The 26300-nt window shown below is 41.4% G+C and overlaps 1 protein-coding gene across 2 annotated transcripts in view; it reads left to right on the top strand.

Moving 5' to 3' along the window:
• The window catches only part of ADCY1 (adenylate cyclase 1), a 154327-nt gene that overhangs the window by 31402 nt on the left and 96625 nt on the right, over positions 1–26300 (top strand). For both annotated transcript variants that reach the window (XR_005827515.1, XM_040591717.1), the window contains exon 2: positions 8818–8967. Coding sequence is in view for 1 of the 2 variants with exons in the window: in XM_040591717.1 (XP_040447651.1) it covers positions 8818–8967 (150 nt within the window). In the remaining variant the exon portion in view is untranslated. The remainder of the gene's footprint in view (positions 1–8817; positions 8968–26300) is intronic.

Here is a 26300-nt window from a genome sequence, read left to right as displayed (position 1 = left end):
GTTTTCACTTGGTGGCACACAGCCAGCCAGAGCCTCAGCATATGCACTTTTTCCTCTCTTCATCTCTGGCAGCCCTCATTCATCTGGAAAAGGACCAGGTGCTTCGGCAGTGAGTGAGAACCAAGGCCTCACAGTTTGGTCATTCAATTTAATTTGCAGGTGACTCATTAGAATGCTTCTGTATCTTTCTTGACGTTTTCAGGGCAAACTTTTTTTAGTGGCATAAAACAAATATGAGGTCCTGGGCTTGATATGAAAAATGTTTACCTGACACTGCTTGGGTCACCAAAAATGACTTGAATTTGCTATGCAAGACCTTGAGTAACGCATTTCAGCATGATTTCCTAACAATGAGTTCTTTACAGTGTGATATTTGGGCAGCTACTTGACCTCAAGTTGTGTTTATTTTCTCATCTGTGATATGCCTGTGATGACACCTAACTGACATACACAGACTTGGGAACCTGGCTGTATTCACGGCTGTCTTCCAGATCTTGACAAAGTCCACTGAGGCTCAATTCAAAAAAGGCACTTAGAGGTTTGAAGGATGAATGTTGCATTTCCCAGATTTTATGCACCCAGCCTTCCAGGAGCCAAATTCAAGCTGCCTTTGTAGCAGCCCATGTACAGCACAGGAGAGTGCCATTTCAGCTTCAAATAGATGGCACGGTGTCAGTGCAGCATGTATCATAAGCCCTAGGGACAGCACTTCGTCTCCAGCAGCACAGTTCCTAGACTTGGGAAGATCAAGCCTGAGCCACTGGAGAACAGAACCAGGACCTGGCACATCCATGCTTTGTCACCAGCCCCATCACTGGCGGGCAGAGTGAGCTCTCTGCCCCAGCACTGTTTATTGTTAAAGCTTTGTAGAGTGCTTTTGAGTTTTTACAGAAAATCTTTGGCAACTAAACTAAAGCTGACGAGTGACAGGTCCTGAGTGAAAAGCTGAAAGCGTGTTCCAGCTGCCAGGAGGTGCAAGAGCTCAGCTCATAGCGATTGGTCTTCAGTAAGCCAGGTCCCTAAGAGGCACACTGCGGAGCACGTTTCAGGGGCACCATCACATCATCCCATCAGAGCTTGAAACCGCAGCCAGTTCTCTCAGCCGGCGGCACACACTGGGCTGCAAAAGGAGCGTGGCTGGAAGCCTGGGAAGGAAGCTGTCCCGCCCCGACTGGGCATCTTCCTTCTGTGTTGTTAACAGGAGAAATCTGAAAATGTGGCACCCATTGCAGAACTGGAGCCATGACCTCATTTTGTGCCTGCAAAGCCTAAGAGCTGTACGCAGGTAAGAAATGTTTTCCGTCTACAGCAGCCAGGCACTGGGCTGGGACCGCTATGTGCTGTTTCTCGACCATGCACAGGACTCAAATGAAGAACCATTGCATTTAAGATCTGAAGGTCCAGTCATCTAGCAACTATAGTCCCACTACAGGTTTCAGAGAAGCTTGGATTGTGTATCGCCACAAGTCTTTATTTTTATGTATTCAATTACTGCTGCTTAAAAAAAAAAAAATATTAAGGTGTTCAGATGGATTCTTGTGGGTTATCAAGTACTCAAAAGGAACCACGTGTTGCATACAGCAAATGCAAACTAATTTTGAACAGATTGCTGTAGTGGGCTCTGATTGCAAAACACAGTATTATACTAACTAATAGGAAAAGGGGAGAAAGCTGCAGATTTTTGGTTGATGTAGAACATCTTCAGGGGCTGATCACGTAGTCAAGCAAGGAAATAACATGCACAAATAAATAAAAATATTGGCCACATTTTCTACAGAAATTATTTCAAGTTGCTTTGGTAGTATATTCCAAACCTTTCATGATAGATGGCAGCTATTCTTAATGCTTGGGAACAATCGCAATGTCCAAAAGCCCCTCAACCCTAACAACCCACCCGGCAAGCACAGACCTGAGGGCTTATTATTTCTATGATGACTTATGCTGCACCATGAAGGAATGCAACAGCTAAATCAGGAAAGAAATATAAGTATCCTGTGCCTCTCGGCACAAAGAAATTTGTGGGATGTGACATGTAAGCAAGTTAGCAAGAATATTTTGACTTTTTCCTGGGTAGCTCATTGTATCAGCTTTCCACAGGTGGAAGGGACTGAGACCATACTGTTACATTTAAGGTACGTGTTCTGCTGTGAACCTGTTACACACTCTGGAGTGCAGTACCGTAATATAGCAGCAAGAGAAAGCTACCGCTGAGATATCATCTCTCTCATATCTTATCTGAGAGACATTCATAGCCTCTCCTATAATGAAAAATGATGGACATCCACCGGTCCTTTTGGGTGCCTAGACTTGAGTGATTAGTATGGATGACTGGGAAATTATTTTTCACATTTTGCTTCACATGTAATACCCTTCAGATAATCTCTTCTGTCTGGAATAGCCCCAGCACTTCTGTGGGCTTTGGATAGAGTTTGGCTTATGTAAAAGTAACCTCCAACTATCTATCTGTAAGGTCTGGTTTGATATATAGAAAGATAGATGATACTAACCTCAGCTGGGCTTAATAGATACAAATATGAAACCAAGAGAAATAATTGATGTTGTTCTCATACTGTCAAGAACCAACTCACAAATGTGTATCAGTATGCAGACACGATGTATACAAACAGACTTAGGACAGAGATAAATCAGGACATTTTCTTATTTCTTTTTTGAATTTCTGAAGTGCAAAAGCCCAATGCTGTACTTGGCAAGTTTTAAATATTACTGTTGCAGTTGTACCAACCATTTCCAATAGAATACTGCTACGTGTTTAGGTCTTACTTTTCCGCACCCCTATTCCCCCCCCCCCCCCCCCCCCCAAAAAAAAAAAAATAATACAGCTTTTATGAAGTTATTCATTACTTGCAATGGTTTGAAGTGATTGAGAAGTTAAGCTTGAAGGTATTCCAGCCTGGATGCTGCTTGCAGTATTTTCCATCCGGTCCTTTATTTCTTATTTCAAAAATTTCATGTATCAGTGCTCTGTTGCATATTATCTATAAGTCCTCTGTCTGGTATTTTTCCTATTACCTAAAAATCAGGTGCCTTTTTTTTAATTTTTTAAAAAATGCAGATAAGAACAAAAGTGCTTGCATGTCAGTCTTCTTTCTGTCTTCCTAACAAAACATTAAAAAAAAAACAAACCTAAAAGTCTTGGTACATGAAAGTTAGTTGTGCATATTTCCAAGTTGAAAGGACTTATCCTTCAGAGAAAGATGTGACAAATGAACTTTTTTACCACTGGGGAGCTCGATGTCTCTCAGTGACTCTGCTTTTGCAGAGGGCATTTTTTAGAAAAACTTTATGGCATGTATTTTAAACAGCAGTTATAAATTGTGTGTTGTACTTTGGTCAAATAGGTATGCAAACAAGGGGAGAGACACAGAGTGGATTTCTGCAATTACACATTGTGCCTGTACACTTCAAAAGACCTGCCTGTGGTTAGTGGACATAGCATCCTAGCTATCCTAACTGGCTTCGCTTGTATGCTTATAGACAGCCCAATGCTACTGTCTTTTCCTCAGCAGGGACATCTGCTCTCATTCAACATATTATCACTGAAATAACCAGTCACAGTTATTAGTTATTAATGAAATAATTAATCCCGTTAGACTATGCTGTAGATTCAGGAGGGATGTGAAGGAAGACAGAAACCACAGAGGATAGCACAGCAGAACAGTATTTTCTTAGTATGTGGCGTAAACCAGTCAGGACAAAACCTAGGAAAAATAAGAGAGGGATGTTTACTCAAAGTTTATAGAATCCGGAGAAAATATGTTTTGCTGCCTTCTCGGGTAGGAGGGTGTGCTTTTTGGGACAGTCAGGAACTAAGGAGAAGTTCTCTGCTACTGTGTTATGCCATTTTGGTGAACAGAGGGAGCAGCTGCAGTAATTAAGTGTTCTCGAAAAGCTGCAAAATGAGTTGGTTAAGTGGATTACTAGACTTGACAAAACCATGCCAGAATCAAGAGGCAATTGTGCATTCTCTGCTATGCAGTCTTGTGCTCTAATGGTAACATTTTCCGTACAAGGAAAAAGGGAAACTATTTTTGTTTAAACTTGTAAAAGGTCTTGTTTGTGGTATCAACAGTTTGCATAAATGGCACAGTCTCACCTTGCTCTTCAAGAGTTTTAATGGTGGAAGCACAGACTCGTTTTAGGAAGCTGATCATGGCTCTTTCTGTACAGGTGTACCTCACAATAGACATTCCTAGTTTACAATAACGCATCTCATTTCCATATCTCAAAGTATTCTGCATAACAGGAACAACAATTACAAGGCACAGAAATTACTTGCAGTAAAATTCAATTAACAGAGAACACTGGAAGTAGAATTCAGGCCTGCCATACCTCTGGTCTTCACAGGTACCTGAGGGTTAAGACATACAAGTCCATTGTCTTTTCTGGAAATGTTAGCCTTCACCTGGAAATCCTGGCTGTATTTCCTACATAATTCCACTCTTTTCTAAGTCACGGGATATCACGAGAACTCACATTGATGAAAATAAATCAAATATTGCTATTAGCCACTGAATTATAATCCTGGGAGTGCTAACTTTTGAAATCCCTGTCTCCTGAAGATTTCTTCTCTGGTAATTTATATTTCTCATTTGGTCTACTTCAGTTGGGTATTTCAATATCCATCCACATGAATGCCGCTTTGTAGAGAAGTCCTTGGGTGATCCAGAAGTTATTTACACCGTTGTGAAACAGCCACATTTTTCTATGAGACAATATTGCGGGAAACCCAGAAATTGACTCTACAATGAAAACCAGACCCAGGTTTGAAATATCTGCTGTTTACCTGGTAGGAAAATTGGTCTGCTGAATAAGCAAAGTCCTCTCAAAAGACAAAAAATGGCACTTAGAAGAATTTTTCACCTTTTCTTTTGAGAGAGAGTAAGTGCATGCATGAATGCACACATGAGGATTCTTGCTTTGAAGGAAAAAAGAAGTGCGGAATAAATCCTATCTGGAATAGAGAGAAAAGTTTCAAGCAACTCTTTGAAGAGTCTCTCAAACAATCGCAAGAGACATTCAAGAAGTGGGAGATAATTCTAGGGGGGGGAGAAAAAGAAGTTGAATTGAACTCTCAAGCCCTGTGTATGTGGGTGCATGTTACATGCTTCTTCCCTCCGGAATTATTTGCTCACTCCTTGATGGGTGTTAACTTGAGAGTCAATGGAGAAAAAGACAGGAGGGACAGAAATCTGGTGGAAATACCTGCTGGAGCTGCCAGTGCCTCTTCACTGACAGAACTAGACAAGACAGATGACAAGAACTAGCTCTCTGTGCTGGAAATCTGCCTTTGGCAACACCCTCTAGAGCGAGCACAAGGAACCATGCCTGAGTTCATCCAGTGATAGAAAGTGTGCCCTGCTAAGGACTAGAGAAGCTTAAAGCTCAGGAGGTTGGTGCTGATGTGCAGCAGGTATTCAGAATGCACAATACAAGATTCACTGATAACAATAAATAAATTAAAAAAAAATAAAAAAAATGGGCTTTCATGAGCCTGATGCCCTTTTTATATTCTGGCTGATCTGTAATCTCATAATGGAATGAGAGAATAGCATTGTTTGAAAGAGGTTGCAACGTAAAAATGTGTTTGAGTCACTTTGTGTTGCATTAAGTAAATTGGTTCTTTGGTAGTTCTGTAAATAGAAGGTGATGGTGAAACCTGAAGAGCGCTCCTTGTTACTAAGCAGTAGTATAGGGAATAATGTTGGAGGAATGTTTTAAATTCCTTGATATTTCAGCAGTTCTGGATGCCTCAGGACCTCTCCAAAGATCCTTAGTTTTAACAGCAAGTCTCTTATTCTTTCCTGGAGTTATGGCATGTAATGTGTGTAAGTTATATGTGTAGGTATGTGTGTATATATAGAGGTATATATTTACATATTAAAATGAAAGGGAGTAGGAAATGGCATACATTTGAGAAACCTAGAGAGAGAGATAGATGTAGTTTGCAGTTGGAGAAAAAATAGTAATTAAGCAGAAAACGGGTCGTGAAGGGAAGGAACTCTTACCTCAGGAGACAGCCTGCCCTACTTTCTTTTCTCACATTTTGAAATCTATGAATCTTTTACTTGCTTTATCACTTTTCCTGATTCCCTGCAGGCCAGAGCTGACAGCTAAGCCTCTGTTTCATCTTAAACTGTTCAAAGCGTGTCAGAAAATGACTTACCCTGCTGAGTCTGAAAGTGGCTGCATGATTGCAGGAACCCACCTACTGGTTACCCCCAGTCCAGGTGATCACTGTTGCTTGAGGGAAATTGTAATGATAGTCCCAGAACAGCTGGCAGATTGTTAGAATATATGGTCTTTTACTGCTTACAGTTGAAGACCAGAAACTGAGTTAACTCTTTTTTTTTTTTTTTTTTTTTTATATATATATATATATCCTCTCTAGAAGTAATTATTTATGTCTTGGGCTAGTTTAGTTTCCCCCCTTGTGTTATTAACAGCTGTTCTGTATATGGACAGGGTCAAGCAGTTGCACTGCCCATAACTGTCTTGACTGTTTATTCTGTGGACTCTCTCTCTGCCTTTGAGTACAGCTTTTACAAATCCTTTCTATTTTTATTCCATTGCGCTTCTAAGAATTAGCTTTAAAATACACTGTTGTCACTATACTTCAGCATGATAAAATGCAGGGATAAGGTGAGTGCGGCCACATTCATGTCTCTGAAAGTCAGATTCTACTGGCATTTCTACAGTAATTTCATTTCAGTAGGCTTTGACTTGTGCTGAAAATTCATATACCTCAAACAGTTCTCTGTGACAAAGCAAAATAAAGCAGGATAGGAATTGCAGACTGTTTAGGCTCAGCCTGTATCATGAAATAATGTGCTTGTGTACTGCTTTTCATCTTCAGAGTTTACCAGCTATATTATCTCTGAGAAGTGACGTGTAAGTAACTGGTATATAAGATTCTTACATTGAAATGCATCTGTGATGACGCCTGACGCAATGTTTTGCAGTTCTAAGGAGGAAGCCATAACACCATTTATCACTAGTGGTAGCTCTTGTGAGATAACTGTTTCCTTTTTGGGTATCTGAGGAGAAATAAAACACTAGTGCTAGGCACAGCTCCCCTTACTGTCACAGAGTATCTTGATTTTGTGCTGGTGAGACTGCAGGGAAGTCATTGATGTCCTGATAACTTATAACCACCAGATGCGAAGGTAAAAGTTAGAGGACTTGTGGATCCATGAAGCTCTGGAGTACCCACCTAGAATGAATCTCGCAGTTCTCCCCACTGTACTGAGATGAAGAAGGTGGAGATGTACACTGCCATGAGTTACACATACCAGAAACTTCCTTCTTGTTTTTGTAGGGTGAAACATTTCCCAAGGCTCTCCAAAATCAGCAGGGAGTTTCTGGATGTCATTTTGGATCTCTGCTTACCGTATTGGCTGAATTCAAGCCCTTAACCCTAGTCCCATTAGTCAGCAAGGACTCTCTACAACAATGTCAATGGTTTTATGTTTCTTAAGATTTGATTGTGTTGTTGGCACAGCTGGAGTCACCATGCAGTGCAAACAAGGGCAGTGGTCTCTAATTTACAGTGGCAGATCATGCAACAATAGAGATGTACTAGCTTGAAACAGATACCTTGAATTAAGAAATAAATGTCAGCTATGTGGTCTTTATAAACTATTTTATGTGCATAGGAATTTAATAGGAATTGTTACTTGCTGTAGTGTCTGTCTTTGCCCTTATTATTACCAGCTTGGCCAATTTATGTGCCAGCTGATTTGTGAAATTTTAGGATTTCTGAGTCCCGCGAATCCATATCATGGTGGGTGCTGTGGTAGTAATTAGAGTAAATAAGGAGATTAAGACCGAAAAGATATTGGGTAAACAGGCCTTATTACCTCCTTTCTAAACAAACACTGCATTGCACTGTGAAATTTACTACCTGAAGACGTTTCACACATCAGAGATGTGGCAAGAAACTTGGACAGGATTGTCTTAGATAGAGGGGTTGTGTGCAACCCCCTCTTGAGTTATTGTGTTAGTTAACTATCTTTATTACATATTGTAAAATCATTAAAAAAAACCCAGAAGGGCATTTGGGTCATTTATGTGTCCTTCACCAAAGCACTGTTCACAGAAGTAATTCCAAACTAATTCATTGCTTCTGCTTGTAGCATTGCAGAGGGGCTTGGTTTATGCCAAGGGCCATCACTTGAAGGCACTCAGCACCTTCTGAGAGGTCTGCTGCAGGACAGCATCAATGATATTTTGGATGATTTCTCAGAAAAATATGGTATATCACATTATAGATATGGGAAGAGAAGCAAATTTTCCAGTTGTAATCTGCACAATATAAAAGCTCGGGGCACCCAGGCACACGTTTGTTTTAGTCAGATTTTGGCAGCGCCTTGCTTCTCCACTATTAAAAAAGGGACAATATCCCTGCTTTATGAAGGCCTAGGAGAATAATGTTGGTCTTCTGGGCATCTTGTAACAGAACAAATGCTGAAGATACTGCTTTCCTTATTAGATGGACAGATCTGTCAATGGGCTGATGGAGGAACCGATGCTGAATGAAATTGATAAGCTACAGATCATTGTAAGAGAAATTAACTTTCATAGGTGCAGAGTTCTGTATTATGCAGTATTGCTAGCCCGGATGTGTGGTAGCTGCTATAATAATTTCTCTGCTTGACTAACGAGGCAGAATTTTTAAAGACTGTGCTTTTCCTTTTTTTTCTTCTTTTTTTTTTTTTTTTTTGTAATTTTGCTGAGTAGAAATGTAACATAAAAATCTGTATTTTAAAATATTCATTTATTTTTCTTTCTTTCTTACAGCTTGTGGCCAATGCAATCCTTTTTGTCAGTGTAAATTTGTATGGGGTCTTTGTGAGGATTTTGACAGAAAGGGCTCAGAGGAAGGCATTCCTTCAGGCCAGGAACTGCATTGAGGACAGGCTGAGGCTGGAGGATGAAAATGAAAAACAGGTCAGTTTCTAAGCCTTACTACTTTTTCTCTCTTTCTTCTAAGATGGCTGTAGTTACGCGAACCACAAGTCAGGGCATTGCTGCCCAGAGTGTGACACGGCATGTGTGCATTTCCATTGTGAAGGGAGGGTGCTGCCTGCCCCACTTGCTGCAGCTCTTCCTCCCCAGTGCATGCACACTCTTCATCTGCCGCGCACAGAAGGTGCAGGCTGGCCCCACGGCTGCTGACAGCTCGAGCACCAGAGAGGATGTATGTTAGGGCTAAGGCAAAGCTAACATGCTATTGCAATCTAGGATCCTGGGGGTGTTCTGCATGGATGTTTTTGGGTGGGTGTTAGATACGCTGTAAATACTTCTGGCTGTGTGTTGTAACTTGTTTGCATTCATGACACTCATAAACAAAAGTCAACATTTTGGGGGCAGGGGACTGCACTGACACACATGAATAGCTGTGGTATAACTGTGATCTATTCTTTTTCTCAAAAGCCACCTTAGTAGTTTGATGGTGTATTTCACACAGTTTTATCAATCAATCTTCAATCAATCAATCTTCCAAACAGATTTGGAAACAATGAGAAAACTTGCTATATTGTGGAGCTTGCTGTTGTTACTTACAGGTCTGAATCCTAAACCTTCCAAGATGTGTTCATACGTAAGGTTTGGACTACATTTTACTTTCTGTCTAGGTAGTAAAAGACGGCCACACTGGAATACATAGGTGTAACTCCATTGACTGCTGTGGAATGATGGTAACTTACGTCAATAAAGGACTTCAGTGGTTCTCAAACCTTGCTATACAAGATGTTGGTGTCCTCAAAGCTCACACACTTTTACTCACCTTCCTTTGCAGTTTCTCTAGCAAGTCTATTCCTATGCGTGAAATAATGTGGGTCCTTAAGCACTTTCTGTTACGGATTCAGTGAATGCATTTTTGTGACCTGAATGTACTCTGGAGTAAGTAGGCATCTTCTTTGAATGACTGTATCTTTGCTGGCTGTGTAAAAATGGTATTAGGATCAAGGCCGTTAGGTTTGATTCTGGTCTTTTGCAATCCAAAGCTGCAAATTTTCAAAGCATAATTGTGCCATGAGTGATTTTTTGTGGGATCTAGGCAACCCTGCCATTTGTGCCTTTGAAAACCCACTTCTGGGATCCAGTATGAAAATAATATAGATTTTTTTGTGTTTCTCTTGATAACACGTTAGCAATCTGTCTTATTTTATAATTTATCCATGCATGTCTAAACCCAAGAAACCCAAACCATCACACATAAGTACCATTATGGTTGACAGTATACCTAGAGAATCCTGCAAATGTTTTTCCAGTGCAGTATAGAGGTCAGTGAAGAGAATACACTTTTCTCCTACACATGTGAAATTAACTTTATGCAACACGGTACAAAACTCAATGCAGTGGTTAAGTATGCTAATTACCTGTCAAAAGTACCACCAAAATCCTTGCTGTGGCTGCTCTCACACTACGTCAGTATACTTCTAAAACCAGGGTGAGAATTAAGATGTGATTACAAGCTACAGAATTATTCTGCAGTTGCTGTGGCATAACTTAGCCGAAGTTTCCAGCTGGCAACACTCAAGAATGTTTGAGAGGAAAAGAGACGTTACTGACCTAGTTCAATTTTTGTGATCATTCCTTTTGTTCCCTGAAGTACCAACATTACGTGTTAAAAAGAATGGAATTTTTTCTTCAGACTTTCTTGTTTCATTCGAACGCTCTAACCTAAATACTATAGCCCTTTCACATTGAGAACTGTAATCCAAAATGCTAAAACCTTTCCCTGATATTTCTTTGCAAGTCTCTAGTGGGAAAGGAAAGAACATACTCTTGGCTTTTGAACATACACAGCCTTCTGGAGTTAAAGTGTTGACTGTGTGAGACAGATGCCACAGCTGCAACTGTAAGTGAGATTTCTTCCTCTGTGCCCTACTTATAAGTGAATCTCCTCATATGGGATGCATTTGTAGTAACGGTCTCACCTGATAATTTTGATAAATCTATTTTTATGAGCAAAGGCAAAGATCTCATGTTGTAGCATTTTTGGAGTCGTCATGGAGGAATCTGCAAGCAGGCTTTGGGAGTGTTGCTGGGGAGTAAGGGAGCAGACGGACTCTGTTTATTTTGAAAGTCAGTTTAATGTTCATCCTACTCTCTGTTCTCTGTGGTTACAACAAGTAACTGGCCTCAACGGTTGCATCATTCGTTATGTGGCTGAATGTTAGCCTGCAATCCCAGGGTTACACCAAAACCCAAGTTTTAGACCATGAGCAAATAATTACAATCATTCACTTGGGATAAGCTGCTTCTCTTGCTGTCTACGAATCTCAGCAGTAAGACCATCCTCTGCGGAGCGAGAATAAATATTGTGAGGTGGTGGGTCCTGTTCCCTGGAGCTGTGCTTGTTCAGATCATCCTTTGCCCATGCAACAAGCAAGGCGTTGTCACCCTGCTCCCTGGAGGGCTCCCAGCGGTAGCTGTCCCTACCCATCCTGAGAGCAGCCTCCAGGCAGCTTCACTCCTTCCCAAGCAAGCCAGAAAGGAGCAAGCAGGGAGGATGGGGAATGGGGGATCCGTTCAGCGTAGAGAAAGCAGCAATCTGCTGCTGCTGGAGGCTGCTCGCCATCTGATGCAGAGGGGAAACCATTAAGGAAGCTGTGGCTCTCCAGATATCAATTCTCCATGTGGTGGCTCCTGAAGTGGTGCTCAAGGAAGCAGTAGCATTCTGACTCTGAGCCTGTCTAAATCTGAAGTGCAACCGGACCCCTGTGTTTATAGCCACCCATTTTCTGAGTCTCTCTTCCAGTGTGCGTTTAGTTTTGTCCTCATAGTTTTGGGATGGGGAATTTCACTCTAATTGCACACTCTATGAAACAGAGCTTCCTTTTATTTGTCATAGACTTGTCTGATGACTTGATTGGGTTCCCTCCAGCTCTTATTTCTGTGATAAATTATGAGTAATCATTCTACAGTAACCTTTTCTATGCTACTCTCAGTGCTGTAGACACATCTCATAACCCTGTTCATCTCTTTCCAAGCTGCAGAATTGCAGCCTGTTGAGTCTCCTGATGGAAGCTGTTTCCTACCCCGATCTTGCTGACTTCGTAACAAATCTTACTTACATTTCCCCCGGCCCTGCCAACAATAAGAATATTTTAATGCATATTCATGCATTGGGTTTGGAGATAAAGCATTTAGTTTCCATCAGTGAAATGCACTTGCTGCAGCACAGGCTGATGTGAAAATTGCTTGCTGTTTTCATATGAGGAAGGCTGGAAGAATGTTTGACTTCATGCAAACCTCCAAAGCCCACAAAACCAGCTTAGATATCATCACTGGTCTTTAATTGCATAAGTACCTGCAAATATATTTACAAAACAAAGACAATCTTTCAAGCAGCTTGTTTAGGTTTTTCCTTCCCTCCTAAACGTGACTTTTGTACGTGCTCACAATTAGAATGTGATGGTGGGAGAACAACTGGAGAATGGCAAAGTCCAGAATGGTGTATTGGCTATCTTAGAACCTATTTGTGAATTCATATTTAGTCTGTCACTCAAACCACTGGTTTTGAAGGATATATTTAGGGGTGGCACCCGTCTTTCATGAAATAGTCGTGTACTCCACTACAATGCATGAAGTTTATTACATGCTTTAATGTGAGAAGCTGAAGGAGGCACTAAAAACAACAGGGAACTGGGAGGCACCAGGCTGAGACAGCCGGCTCTGTGGCTAGATTCAGGGCCAGAAGCATGGCACTCCAGGTAGCCTGATCAGTTTTGCTGAGAGGTAGGGTTGTTCCCTTTGCTGGTACAACACCATGCTGCTGCACTGCTGCTGGTTCTGGGAGACAAGCAAGCACCTCGGTGTTGCTCCATCCTGTGCTACTGTACCTCTTCACCAGAGTGTTTGAAACTAGTGAAATTCTCTTTATGCAATGCTGAATTGTGCATATAAATGTCTGCATGTATATGTGTATGCCTTCCAAGTGTCTGCTGCATTTTAGGGCAGTATCCTTAACATTGCATTTATAGTAGTTGGGACATGGCTGAGATTTGATTAATAACTATCTATGGAAAATGAACTTTTGTCAGCAAAAGATACCACGAGTCTCAGTGCAGAATACTTTGAACTGCTGCTTAGGACATTTTGGGTTCCTATTCTCTGCTGAGTTGAAGATCCCCCTTCAAAACAATTCAATCTAGATATTACACGTTTTGGATATGTGTGCTACCTCCTGTACCTTTGGGTAAAAGGATGACACCCGCAGCAACTTTCTGATGGTTTTATTCCATTATGTTTGATTTCAAGCATTTATGAAAAAAGGGAAAAAAAAGAATTTGAATAAAGCAGACCATGTTGGACTTTCATTTGGGTTGTTTTTTTTTTCTTCCAGTTCAGCAGCCAAACTGAAGAATTAGTTATTTGCACAGCCTCAGGCAGAAGTAATTTCTAGGGTGCCTAACAGCATGCTTATCAATGCATAATCAGGTTCTCTTCATGTTTCCCATACTTTTTATTCTCAGGATCTTGCATCTTTTCTCATTGCAATGCCAAAGAAAACATGAACTCTATCATTAAAACACAGGCCGTGTTTCCATAATCATTCACGCTGGCTCTGTGCATCAGCAAATTGCCCTGCAGCAAAAATTTCATCTGGATCATGTGTAGGCAGAAAAAACATGTTCTTGTCAAATTATCTAGTGTGCAACAGGGAGTTGATCCTGATTTTACACATCTTGCAGCACGAGCGTTGATAACCTGATCCCCCCCAAAAAACTAGCTGATATAATCTTTGTAAAACATAGGTGAACTAACTAATTTTAGCTGACAGAGTGAACCTGCACCATATTAGTACTATATTCTGTCTTACAAGGAGGCTTAAAATTGAATGTATTGTGTCATCAAATCACAACCTTACACAGGAAAGTCCACCTTCAAATAGCTGTTTTTTTTCTTTTCTAGGGTCAGGGAGAAGGGAAAATTTGGAGCATTGCAGGCTCTAGGTTTGAACTGCTGGGCTTCACGCCCACCCGTGCAGGCTGGCCAGCAGTGCCTCTTACCCAGATAGCAGCAGCAGCACAGATGGGAGCTAGACCTGCTCTTTGCTTCGTTTGCCACCTTTGGCTGCTTAGATCCTTACACAGAGCTGAGCTGACCTGTTGACTCCCTTTATGCAGCTGCAGAGCACCACTGGTCCATCTTCCACCTTGTTCAGTTGCAGAGGCAAGTTTCTCCCTCCCACACAGCAATAATTGCCCAGACACTTTCCAGCGACTAGCATCTGTTAGACCCCAGTCATACAATAGTCATGCAAGTGTTTATCCTTCATACAGCAGATAATAAATCTGAGGGTACTCAAGTTAATTGCAGAGCTCCAGGTGGAAGGCTTCAGCTTCCACCTGAAACCATTAGGAACCGCTTGTTATCCCTTGCAAGGCAGGGTATAGAAAACAAATATATGTGTTCTGATTTTACAGCTCTGTTGCACCTCTCTATGCAGAATAAGCCTCTCATGTGAAAGTGGTTAGTGCTAGAACCTGTGTTGTTTGGCATGCTGTTGGGGTTCTTCTTACCTAACTCTGGCCAAGTGAAAGTGAGGCTTGTAATCTAACCTTTTAATTTATAGGCAGTAATCCTTAGTAGACACATGCAAGGGTAGTTCATCCCTTCTGTCCTGAACACCTTGCTGAAGATGAGTTTTTTCCCTGGGAGTGGTTACCAGGGGGACACGTAAGCTCAGCTGTGTGATTAAAGAGAGGTGCCTTGCAACTGGACCTGAAATGTCAAAGTGCAGAAACTCAGTAATGCACAAAAAACCCACACAGTTGTAAGTCGTACAAAGTACCTGCATTTTAATTGCATTATAATTGCATTACTCTACCCACATGCCTTTAATTTGCAAAATTAAATCATAGGAAAATCTATAAAAGTATTTAAAACATTTAAAACAGGAGGCCAGATCAGCTCTGTAACAATTTGGTTTAACTTCATTTCATCCCCTGAAAGCTTCCTGATGTTAGCAAGTGTCGTAGTTTAACCCCAGCTGGCAAGAAAGCCCCACACAGCCACTCACTCACTCCCCCCAGGGGGATGGGGGAGAGAATCAGGGGAGTAAAAATTAGAAAAATCGTGGGTTGAGGTAAAAACAGTTTAATGGGTAAAGCAGGAGCTGCGCGCACAGCACGGCAAAAGGGGGGGTTCACCCACCGCCTCCCATGGGCACGAGGGGCTCAGACCCCCGGGCAGCAGGGCTCCCGCATGCCCAGCGGGGGCTTGGGAAGGCAAACGCCATCACTCTGAATGTCCCCCCCTTCCCTCTTCTTCCCCCAGCTTTTTGCTGAGCACGGTGTCCTATGCAACAGACCCTATGCATGGGTCTGCTGGGGGCAGCTGTCCCAGCCGTGCCCCTCCCAGCCCCTTGTGCCCCCCAGCCTGCTCGCTGCGGGTGGGGTGAGAGGCAGAACAGCCCTCGGCTCTGTGCAGGCACCCTCAGCAGTAATGAAAACATCTCTGCCTTATCAACGCTGTTCCCAGCACAGATCCAAAACATAGCCCCATACTAGCTACTATGAAGAAAATTAATTCTATCCCAGCCAAAATGAGCACAGTAAATACGTCAATTAAATTAGTTATCAGCCATTTCATTTTTTCATACAAGGTATGAACTATGGCAAGTGAGCAGATTTTTAAAGAAGGCAATAGGGTATATGAACTTTGGGTTTTAGTATAAGGTATATACTCATACTCAGTGTATCAGGGGATGTTTAGGCTGCTTTTTAATGCAGGGTTTTGGGTTTTTTTGTAATCATGCGACGTATGTTAAGCTCTTACATGCTGTAATGGGTGCTGGCTTACATTGACTAGAGTAGACAAGAAATAGGTAAGTTAAAAAATAGTAGTTATATCATTCTAAAATCTGTTGATACTTTGGCTGTTAGAAGTTTTAAAGTAAATGTTTGGAAATTTCAAATATTTTCTGCTTCAAACGACTGTCAGTTACATATGCTGATGTTGTTTGACTCTTGTGAATTTTTCGGTTTATCGTTTCTACTTGCTCCATCTACGTTCCATTAGAGAGAATGAGGAGGAGGCAGAATAAGAGCACGCAGGCCTGTCACTAGGTGATTAAAAATACACTACCATACAGTTTTCAATAGCTAATATTGTGGATAACAGTTGCTAAGGCAAATTATCATAGGTAAGAAGAACACTGGCTATAGTGCCTCAAATCCTTAAGTTAAATAGTAAGACAGACACTTCAAAAGTACTTTCTTATGTCTGATTTTTAAATTTAGAGCAATATCCATGCCATCAGTGCTGTGTGGACACTTGTGAAATATTATGTATTTTAGTAGGATGCCACAGGATAAAACAATGCAGCCTCGGGAGTGATTCCTTGATGTTCTTCCCTCAGCAAATTGAATTCATAGGGAGCTTTAAGATGTCATTAGGAAAGTTCTCTTACGTGTATTTTTATTGTTGTCCGTAGAATTGTTTTCACTTCTAGAAGTGTCTTAACTATAACAAAAAGCTAGTTAATGCTTTAACACGAGCTTGACGCAACTTTTGCTGTGCCGCTCTTAAAACTCAAGGTGGTTCCACCCTCAACCAGCAGCTCTGCCACACAGATGCTTCACATGACAGCAAGTGGCCCAGCCACAGCCACACCTGCAGTTTGCCAAATGGTTCCTGAGTTGCTACGCTCCTGCTTAAGCACAGATTATCTCAATGATCAGGATACTGAGCTGGACACCTTGGTTTCATTCCAGTGTGTGACAGTATATGCTATTTGCATACATGTACTCTCATAGATATTTTGCCTGTTCCTTTTGGTCAAACTTCTGTGAAGGTAAAGAGCTAGACCACATCCCATTAACTGATTAAAAAAATATAATTCTAGGATTAGTTTTTTTTCACGTTTGCCATTCTAGAGTGAACTGTCTGTCATGTAATTTAAATTCCTTCCAAGGTTTCTGTTCTCCGTTACCTCTGAAATAGAAACTGATTTAATTTGGAGTTTAGCTTCCTTTCAGGCACATTTGATTAGGAATTTCCCAGTTTGACAATGTAGTAACAAACTAAATCTGAGTCACACTTGTTATTTTAAGTGAGTGAATAGAATCATTGCTTCCTTAGCATGTTTGTGGTCGGTCCTTGTGTTTTCCTCTTTGGAAGGCGCTGAGATTTTCTGCTGATGGGTTAGTCTCACTTCCCTGCTCTGTGAAGACAAAATGAGGACAAGTAGCAAAGGACAAAACCTTTTAGGTTTTTCTAACCAAGATCAGAAAAATTCTAGACTTTTCAAAGCAAAGTATTGTATCTTAGTCTCTGGAGATTTTGGCATCTATTCCATTTTACTGTTTTGCGCTGTGATTTGCTTTCATATTGCTAAACTGAAGACATCTGTGGTTTGTGAAAAAGGAAATGCTAACTGCTTACCAATTCATATGGCTTACTTAGCTTCTAAAATTATTGCTTTTGACTTCAGGTTCCTGTTTTTTTTTTAAATCCTCAGTCAGCTTACACCCACTCCTAAGCTCAGTTTCTATCACTGGCAATCAAAAAGTTTATCTTCACTGAAGAGTTCCTGCTTGTTCTACCGCTGGCAAAAATCTGTAATAAGAAAAGGCACGTGCTGATACCAAGTGGCTACCACAGCTCTCAGCGGGTGCTGTATCTGGCGACAGCTACGCTGTGAAGTGCTGGTGTGGCATCGTGTCCTTAATGTTCCTCCGGTTGTTCCCCCATCCTGGGCCCTCGGGCACAGACGTTGTGTGCCCCAGCAGTGAGGACAGGGGACAGGCAGTGCCTGCAGCCTTCCTCCCTTGCTCCCCGGTGCTGGCCCCACGCCGCAGCAGGTTTGCCACGTACCAGTGTGCTGCTGGTGGAGCTATCGTGATTTTGGAGAAGGAGTGTGGTGAAGGAGGATGTCGTATCTTGTGGGGTGGAGGAAAAGCAGAGAGGGCCACAGTGCCAGTGCCTTCTCCAGCACGTTCTGTGGGAAAATCCCACTAGCTGGGGGCTGGAGGGTTAGTGAGGGCAGAAGAGGGGGTGCCTCTGCCTTGCTGAAGGTTGAGCTCTGTGACTGTCACTTCCTGAGGAGTATCTACATGCCTGGTCCGGGTATTCAGCGTTCCATTGCTGGAACAAACCAGATGTGTCTGTGGGCTGGAAGAGGTGAACCTGTAACGGCAAAGGAAACTCGGTGCAGGAAGGGTACGTCGGTGGGGCTCTGCCTGCTCTTCCACTTAGCCTGCAAGGGGGTAGCGCCGGCAAAGCTGATGCTGCTTGCAGTGCCATCCTCCTAGCATCTTCAGAAGGCAAGAAGGGAGAGACAGTGACAGGGTTGTCGTCCTAGCCCTGTTGGCAGTGGAAGGCATTGCGCTGTGCGGCACTTCAGCCTCCAGCAAACCAGAGCTCCCCTGTGCCTGGGCTGCAGGCTGCCTGGGCACTGAGTTAGCCCTTCTGTGTTCCCTTAGGTCACAGCACTGGCAGGTGACAGGTACTCCTTCTATTCATTTCTAAGGCCCCTCTTTAATGGAATCAGAAAAGCCTTTTTAAAAAGAAACTATTTTTTTTGAATTTGTGTTTTAAGCGTGTCTTTTTGTTTTTAACAAATTTATATTTGTTCAATATAAAAAATTTAACAAATGGATACTCAACACATATGCATGCTGTCAGTACTACTGATCATTTCACTAAAAAAAAAATGATCACGGTGGATCACTTCACTGAAAGATGAAACCTGACCTTCCTGACTCTGCAGAAGAATGGGCAAAATGTTTTCTTTCCACATGGGAAGAGTTAGAACAGTAGGTTCAGTGGCTGTTGTGTGCCAAAAAAAATTTCATCTTCATTGATGTGTCCTCAAGAACTCACTTATTAAAATTCTACTGGAGTGTGATAGATCGAAACAAGGACTAAACTAATGTTTAATATATAAGATAAGCTTTGAAAACTACCACTTGACATTTTTTTGTTTGTTTTCATAGCAGGTAGTTTCAAGTATACCGTATTACTGTCTTCCCGTACCCTCTAACCTTCTCTGGATGTTTCTGTGGTTGGTAGCATGTCTGACCCATGCAGCTTTTGAACAGAACAGTGACCAAGACTAAAACAAGCAGTTTGTGTTGAGACTAATGCTTTACCTCCTAACTCCAGTTCCTCAAAGGAAGAGCACTGAGTTAGAGTATGTTTGAAATGTGTGTTTTAAGGATACAATTCCATAATTGCTGCTTATGTGGTCACTGGTGGCTGCGCCTAGGGAAAGTTTCAGACCTTTCTTTTTCTTCCCCATGTTCACTGCAGAAAGGCAAAAAGTTTTGCCACTGCTCTGTATTTTTCCCTGCCTTACCTTGTTTTCCTGTACCTGTTTCTGCCTTTGCTGAAGGGACAAACAATGCAGTGATCCACACTTAGTTTGAAGGGGTCACTTTGAAGATGCAATCACTGCTGGAGTCACAAAATACTGTTTGTAGCAATGTACCTCAGAAACCTGTTCCTTCCTCCCTGCTAAGCATAAGGAGGGCTTAAAGTTATCTGCTCTAGAGAATGGTCTGATTGTATCAGTATGACTACTTGCCTGCACTATGGTGAGGCGAATAAAGATGCCTTAAGTATAAAGGCACTCTTGGGTTGTGTGAATTCAGTTTCTTCTTGATCGAGTTCACTTCCAGTAGGAAGATTTCCATTAACTGAAATGAGTATCATCTTTTCCCTGTCAAGTTTTCTGTGATGGTTTTTTGGATACCTTCAATTTTTCCAGTTAGGTTTCAAAGAGACTTAATACTAAGGATATGGCATAAAAATAAATAATAAATAATAAATAATAAATAATAAATAATAAATAATAAATAATAAATAATAAATAATAAATAATGGTAGGTTGATGCTGCAGTCATTTATTCATTGCTAGTTTATATCTGGTGCCAATGCTGCTAGCTTGCCTTTCTGAAGATTAATCCTTACTGATATATTTCTAAAGCATTCTGATTTGATACATATGAGGGCAACCAGGAAAACAGACTATGCTTTTTATACTTCTAGTTTCCTTGTTCATCCACATTTCTTTTCTCTGCTTTTGTTCCCGTTTCAACAAGATTTGTGGAGCCTATCTCCAGTTATCCTACTAGCAATCTTCCAGTCCATTCTGGAATTGCAGCTGCCTTTTTAGGGTAGCGTCATGCGAATACTCCACAGTCATTCAGTTGTCAGTGGGTATCAAGCTTTTTTACACGCAGAGGTTTCCCACTCATTTCATCTCATGGATAGTACCTGAAAGGCACAATGTACTGCTGAGTTTTTGTCATCCTTATCACTTCTTGTATGCTGTCCTGTGAACTTTGTACCTTCAAGCAGTTTTATGGTGTCTTTACACCCACCCCCCAGCCCGATGCTTCTGCACTCCATGCTCCCCGTTGTTCCCTCTGTTTTAGCCAAGACTTCACCTTCCCCTAATTCCTCTCAGATGTCTTACCTTCTCCATTGTAACTAATAATGTTCCATGTGGAATCAAATGCCTCATTAAACTCTATGCTGATGACATATCCTGCCTTTCCTTTATTTAAACAAAAATAATCAGTTAACCATAGAAAGATGTCAAATGGTACACGTCTACGCATCCAGTTCATCCGTAGTATATTGATCATCTACCATCAACCATCTACCATACCAGGATGTATGTTAGCCATCCTCCAAATCTGTGCATTAGGTGGCAGCTTTATGGATAGTCTTTTATGTTTATGATTGTAATAATGACTTACTGGTAAATATAGTTTTTCAAGATATCTCAGGAACGTTCTGAAACATTGCCACCTTGTGGCTTTTAAGAAACCACCACTTCTAACAGCGGGGGGGGTTGTGTGCTTAGTTGGAAGAAAGGGCATAGCATAGTTTAATTTGAAATAATTCACTAACGAGATCTTCTGTTCTTGCACGCCTTTCACTAGGCTTCTTTGCTCTCTCACTTTTCTGTTTTCCTTGCAGGGAATTAAAATGGCTGTGCAATGTAATATAGGGATGACAGAGACCATAAACCCACTAAGCAATAGCTTTTAAAATTATTCAAGAGTGAACTTATCAAGGTATAATTAGGTAGCAGGTGGTAATATTTAGGGTGTACTTTGGAGTCCCTGCTGACTAAGTAGAAGCTGAATCTCAAAATTATATGGATGAGCTGACTTTGTCTCATTAATGGTTTATATGCATGTCTGATGCTCATCTTTAGGAAATTTTTTTTTAAAAAAAAAATATGGTGGCACTTTCTATTTAAGTGTAGCAATAACAGAAGACAATCTGTGATAGATGGCAAAACCTGGTGAGTTAGATTTCATATTTTGTATTGTAAAAAAGCTTGTAGAGTAGACGATCAAAATGCTCCTTTCTTTTGTGAGCTCCTTTTCCTGTTCGTCATCATTGTTGGAGTGTTACTATAACAAAAAAAAAAAATATCATATTTTATCAGCCAGGAAACAAAGGTCCCAAACCTCTTTTTCTTACATGCTTCCATTTTTCTTTCTTTCTTTTTAAAGTCCCTATGAAAATGCAAAAAGCAGTGGACCGTGGGCATGCAGCCTATCCTGAATAATGTGGTTCAGTGCCCAGGAGTGTGAGAAAGGACCGGGATCTGGAGTGCCATCCAGGGTTACTGCTTTCCCCAGCCTGAGCTCGGGAACCTCCAAGTCTCATTTGGAGAAGGCTCTGGAGCGCAGGATCCTTGGTGGGTGAGGGCAGCAGTGCCAGCATGCTGGCTGTGAGCAGCAGCTCAGGAGGAGCCCAATGATGTGGACTTTTCGAAGAGACTGGGCTGCATCCACTGCAGCCCTTTTCTGATGGGATTGAAAGACATGCAAAGCAGTAAATTTTTCTGCATGGCCCTTTAGCAGGTCCAGACTGTAACTTTATTCCCAAAATGAATTCCACTAGATGTGCATATACAGTAGCATGAGAGGGCAAGGAGCAACGAGATCCAAAGAACAAGAGAAACATGAGAGCCAGCAGCTTTGAGGCAACACTGAAGTTCCTCTGGATGCTTCTCCTGTCTCTCAGAAAAAAATGGCAACAACTATTTCCTTTGATAAAATAGTCTGCACTGGCTGTAAATAAGATTTTTATTTTGTTTTCTATTTATCTCATATGATAATTTACAGGATTGTAATTTAACATGGAGAAGCACCAAGAGTGCTTCCAGTTTGTTGGTGGAAAGTTGTGAGGGGTCATCTAGCTGCACAGCAGGCGATGGGAAAGAAAAGAAAGGATGCTGGCTGGAAACATTGAGACATATTTCTGCATTTCATCCTGCTTTTGTGATGAAGGGAGAGTGGATTCATAAATGACTTACAACTTGCTGAAGGAATTTGAGAATGTATCATAGTCATTTCCCATACAGATGTCAAAATAAATCATTGTATACAATAGGAATAGAACGTGGTATTGGACTGGATAGTGTTATTTGGGAAGTTGCATGAAATGATTATAAATCAAGGTGAAAATTTCAAAGGGACTCTCAGAAAGTTGTAAGTGTTTGGAAGAAGCAGTAAAATGAGAAAGACAATGATTCTCAAAATGGGAGGGGGGCAGGCATCTTCATTTGGAGATGGGCACAAGAAATGCATTTCTTAGGAATGTGCACTGTGGACTCCTGTAAAGGCAGAGCTAGGGTGTGGGTGGGAGCAGCTCTCCTAAGCGGGATGGGGATGGGAGAGGGAGTTGTGCTGAGAAGCCCCTAAATTGGAGAAAGCTGAAGAGAGCATTGGGGCAGAATAGAGCGTGCAGATGATGGAAACTTTTGCTTCAACAGTCTCTGTTTGCTTACTTCTTTCCACTTCCTCTCTCAGGAAAGAGAAATCACACTATTGCTAGAGGCTGCTGAGCCTTAAACTCCCCTGCTATTTTAGAAGACACACTTGTGTGCAGTAAGATAGCAGGATGGCTTCAAGTCTCCTCAGGGAGCCACAGGCACCCTTCCCTCCCGATCCTTGTGCTGTTGGCCCCCTTGGTACACAACGGTCAGAAGGGACCTCTGGGGATCATCCAGTCCTGCCACCCCCTCAAAGCAGGACCACCAGCGACACCAGGTCTAGTCCACTGTGGCTTTGTGTAGCCAAGTCTTGAGTAACTGCAAGACAAAGTTTTTTCCCCAGGTCTAACCTGGACTAAGAATTGGATGTTCAAAAAAACAAGTAGCCATATAGGATCTTTTGGGCCATTAACAGGGAGAAACAATTGTCTCCCCTCTCCCGCCCCATTTCTGTGCCTTTACATATTTTCTTCTTCATCATGTGCATAATGGTGCTAGTTGTTGAATAGTGCCAAGGTAGTGCTGAGAACTTCCTAATTGGCTTGGGATGCACATTTTGACTTGCCTTGGAGTCAAATGAATGTTTGTTCCTTGTCTTATTTCCAGTGATGCTTCATTGCTGTGGGAGAAAGAAATCTGGATGTTTTACTAAATCGAGTGTCCTTTTCAAAATTAACTAAGTCTTCATTAATGGTGCAGAAATCCTCATTAATGAGGACAAGACAGCTGGCAGAAACAGCCCAATTTGGTGTGCCAAATCCCAGGCTAGGACTGGCAATTTAAAGTACAAGATTAATGAAAAATGCTGTGTATGAAGGAGATACAGGTCTTCATCTGTCATTTTCTTAGTGAGATTTATGCAGGAAATGCAAAATCATTGACAGACAATTCAAATCTCTGAAAAGAATCTTTTTTTTTAAGAAAGTGATTTCACTTTAGACGTCCATGTTAATGCTGAGTGAAGATTCACAACAGGAGGAGAACAGAGCACAAATTCCTAAATTAGCTTAAGTTCGTCATAGGGCCAGGATTTAATCTTCTGGGTAGAAAACAGCTATAATAAACCTAAACAGCATCGTGGATCAGTGAGAAAGGTGAAAATGTGGAAACACTGTTCTCTGTACTAGGCTCTGTCTTTTGGAATATGCCACATGTTGAGGCTACCTCTGTACAACATCATTTGTCACCAACAAGAAGGTCTGCAGTACTGGTGCTGTTGTATTCTAGTCAAAGTTGTTTCTAATTGATTAGTACTCCCTGCCTCACTCTTTCTATTTTTTTTCTGTCACCACCCATCCCTGTCAGAAGCAACAACCACTCAGGCATGAATGTCACCACAAATGTGACCAGCCTTGCTTTAGTGCTGTCACTTGTTCCACTCAAAGCACTATGCAGCCATGCACATATAGTTTTCCTTTTAGTCTGCTTTTCAGATTATTTTGACACACAGGTTAGCCATACAGGAGCAAACAAAAAACATCAGACAATGATGGTAGGACTCGATGAGCAGGGATCCAGGCGGAGCAGGGATCCCCAAATTTTCCAAGGCCGTGTTTGGTGCATGTGAATTCCCTCTCACAGCTCCAACCCTCTGAGTCCTTGAGCATTCCTTAGGCTGACCGCAATACTGATCTGCTTGACAGATGAGATTTTGCCCCAAATAAAAAAAACTTCTTATATATTTTTTTTCTAGAGAGGTAGGTGCTGTCTTTCATTTCTTTTCAGTGCTTCGATACTTTCCATTGCAGGGTGGTTCCTTATATTTTCCAGTCTCTCTTCAAGTGACAATTCTTTACAGCCATGATGATGCTTTCCTTCTTGGCCTGAAAGGTGAGCAGTGGCTGCCCTCTGAGGAAGCCATAATTGAGTCTTTCCTTGCTTGTTAGGTCTGAGGCTGCTCACCCTCTTTGTAGAGACTCTACAATTCTTCCTCAGTAATCCATTTTATTTTATTTTTTAAATTTAATTTTATTTTATTTTAATCTCTAATAAAAAAAAAGCAAGCTACCACAATTTGATACAGGATTTTCATAAGCTCCCTTCAAGTCTTGTAATAGTCGAGCTAACATGTATAGGAATCACTGTTTTTGTCACCTCCCTTAACAGACCTCAGACCTGCAGGTTTCAGCGCTGTCAGGCACCACATCCTGCAGTTCTCCCATGCTACCGGCCCAGTAATGATTGTTATTACTTCCCTGTCTTCAGTGCTATTTACCATGCATTGCAGAATGCTCTGTGAGGTTTTTATTCACACGTCGTATTGCAATTGTGTTTTCAGGCCATAGAAGAACTATTAAGCTAACACTGGTCTCTGGAAGAGCCTTTCAGTGTAATTTTTGTTCAGTTGTTTCTCTGTTTCAGTCTGACTTTCTAGGAAACAGAAACTGCAACCCCATTCTTTCTCCATAACAGCTTTGGAATTTACTTATCCAGGTCAGCAAAATGGCAACAATCTCGTTTAATATACTCACTTAAAGAGAAGCTACAGTGACCATTTAGTCCTTGTCAGACATCGTAACATTGGCATCCAGGATTATACTCATGAAATTCCAGCATCCTTTGGAGTTTATACCGTCTTAACCACTAGAGAATTTAGCCATCAGTCCAAACTTCTCTCTTGTGTGGATTCTTTATTGTCTGATAGGTGGTCAGGTCGTTTTACAACCTCAGTATATTTCAGTTAAAACAGTAAATCAACTGCAAGACACGAGTAGTAGGCAACAGAGCTTTGTAACATCCAGTGCTGACAAAACTATGTGTTTTGGATTTTAACACAATTTAGGTTACCCAAACTACAATTCTGCTGCAAAGTTACAAGCATAATAACTTCAGTTACCATAAAAATTATAGTAATTAACCATTTTCTATCAATATGTGAGGCTGTTTGGTTAATCTCTAATTGATATTGCATAAACTTTTAACAGGCATTTAATTCCATCATATTCTTTTCAATATTCATAGTATACATATAAGAACAATAGAAAATAGTTGATATTGCTTAGCCTCAAGTCCATATGAACTGCCACAAACATGAAGGAGCTATACTCTAAAGTAAGCACTAGGGCAGCTCTGCAAAATTGAGCTTATTCCTTGGTGTTATATTCAAATATTCAATGTGTCTCATTCCAGAAGATACTGCAAAATCAGAAATCCTTTGAGTATTGTGTGGTGGTGTTGGCTGGTGAATATTTGCATGCAAGCAGCACAAAGCACTTGTCTGTGCAGATACCCTCTTCTCAGTGTTAATTGTTGCTCCTGATTTATTTAATGTCATTTAAATAAAAGGAAGATGTGGTTTGGCCAGGATCAGCACTTCTGTGATGTCTCGCAGCTCCATTATGGTGGCTCTCGATCATCAGATAGCAGTATCACAGAATAGTTGGGGTAGAAGGGGAACTCTGGAGGTCATCTGGTCCAGCCACCCTGGTTTCCAGGATGAGATGCTCCATCTACTTTTCCAGTACTCCAGGTGAAACTGACTGGCCAGTAGTTCCCTGGCTCCTCCTTCTTGCCTTTCTTGAGA

This window comes from Falco naumanni, chromosome 4 (genome assembly GCF_017639655.2).
Source record: "Falco naumanni isolate bFalNau1 chromosome 4, bFalNau1.pat, whole genome shotgun sequence".
NCBI classification, from domain to species: Eukaryota; Metazoa; Chordata; class Aves; order Falconiformes; family Falconidae; genus Falco; species Falco naumanni.
This window is presented reverse-complemented; position numbering and strand designations above follow the sequence as displayed.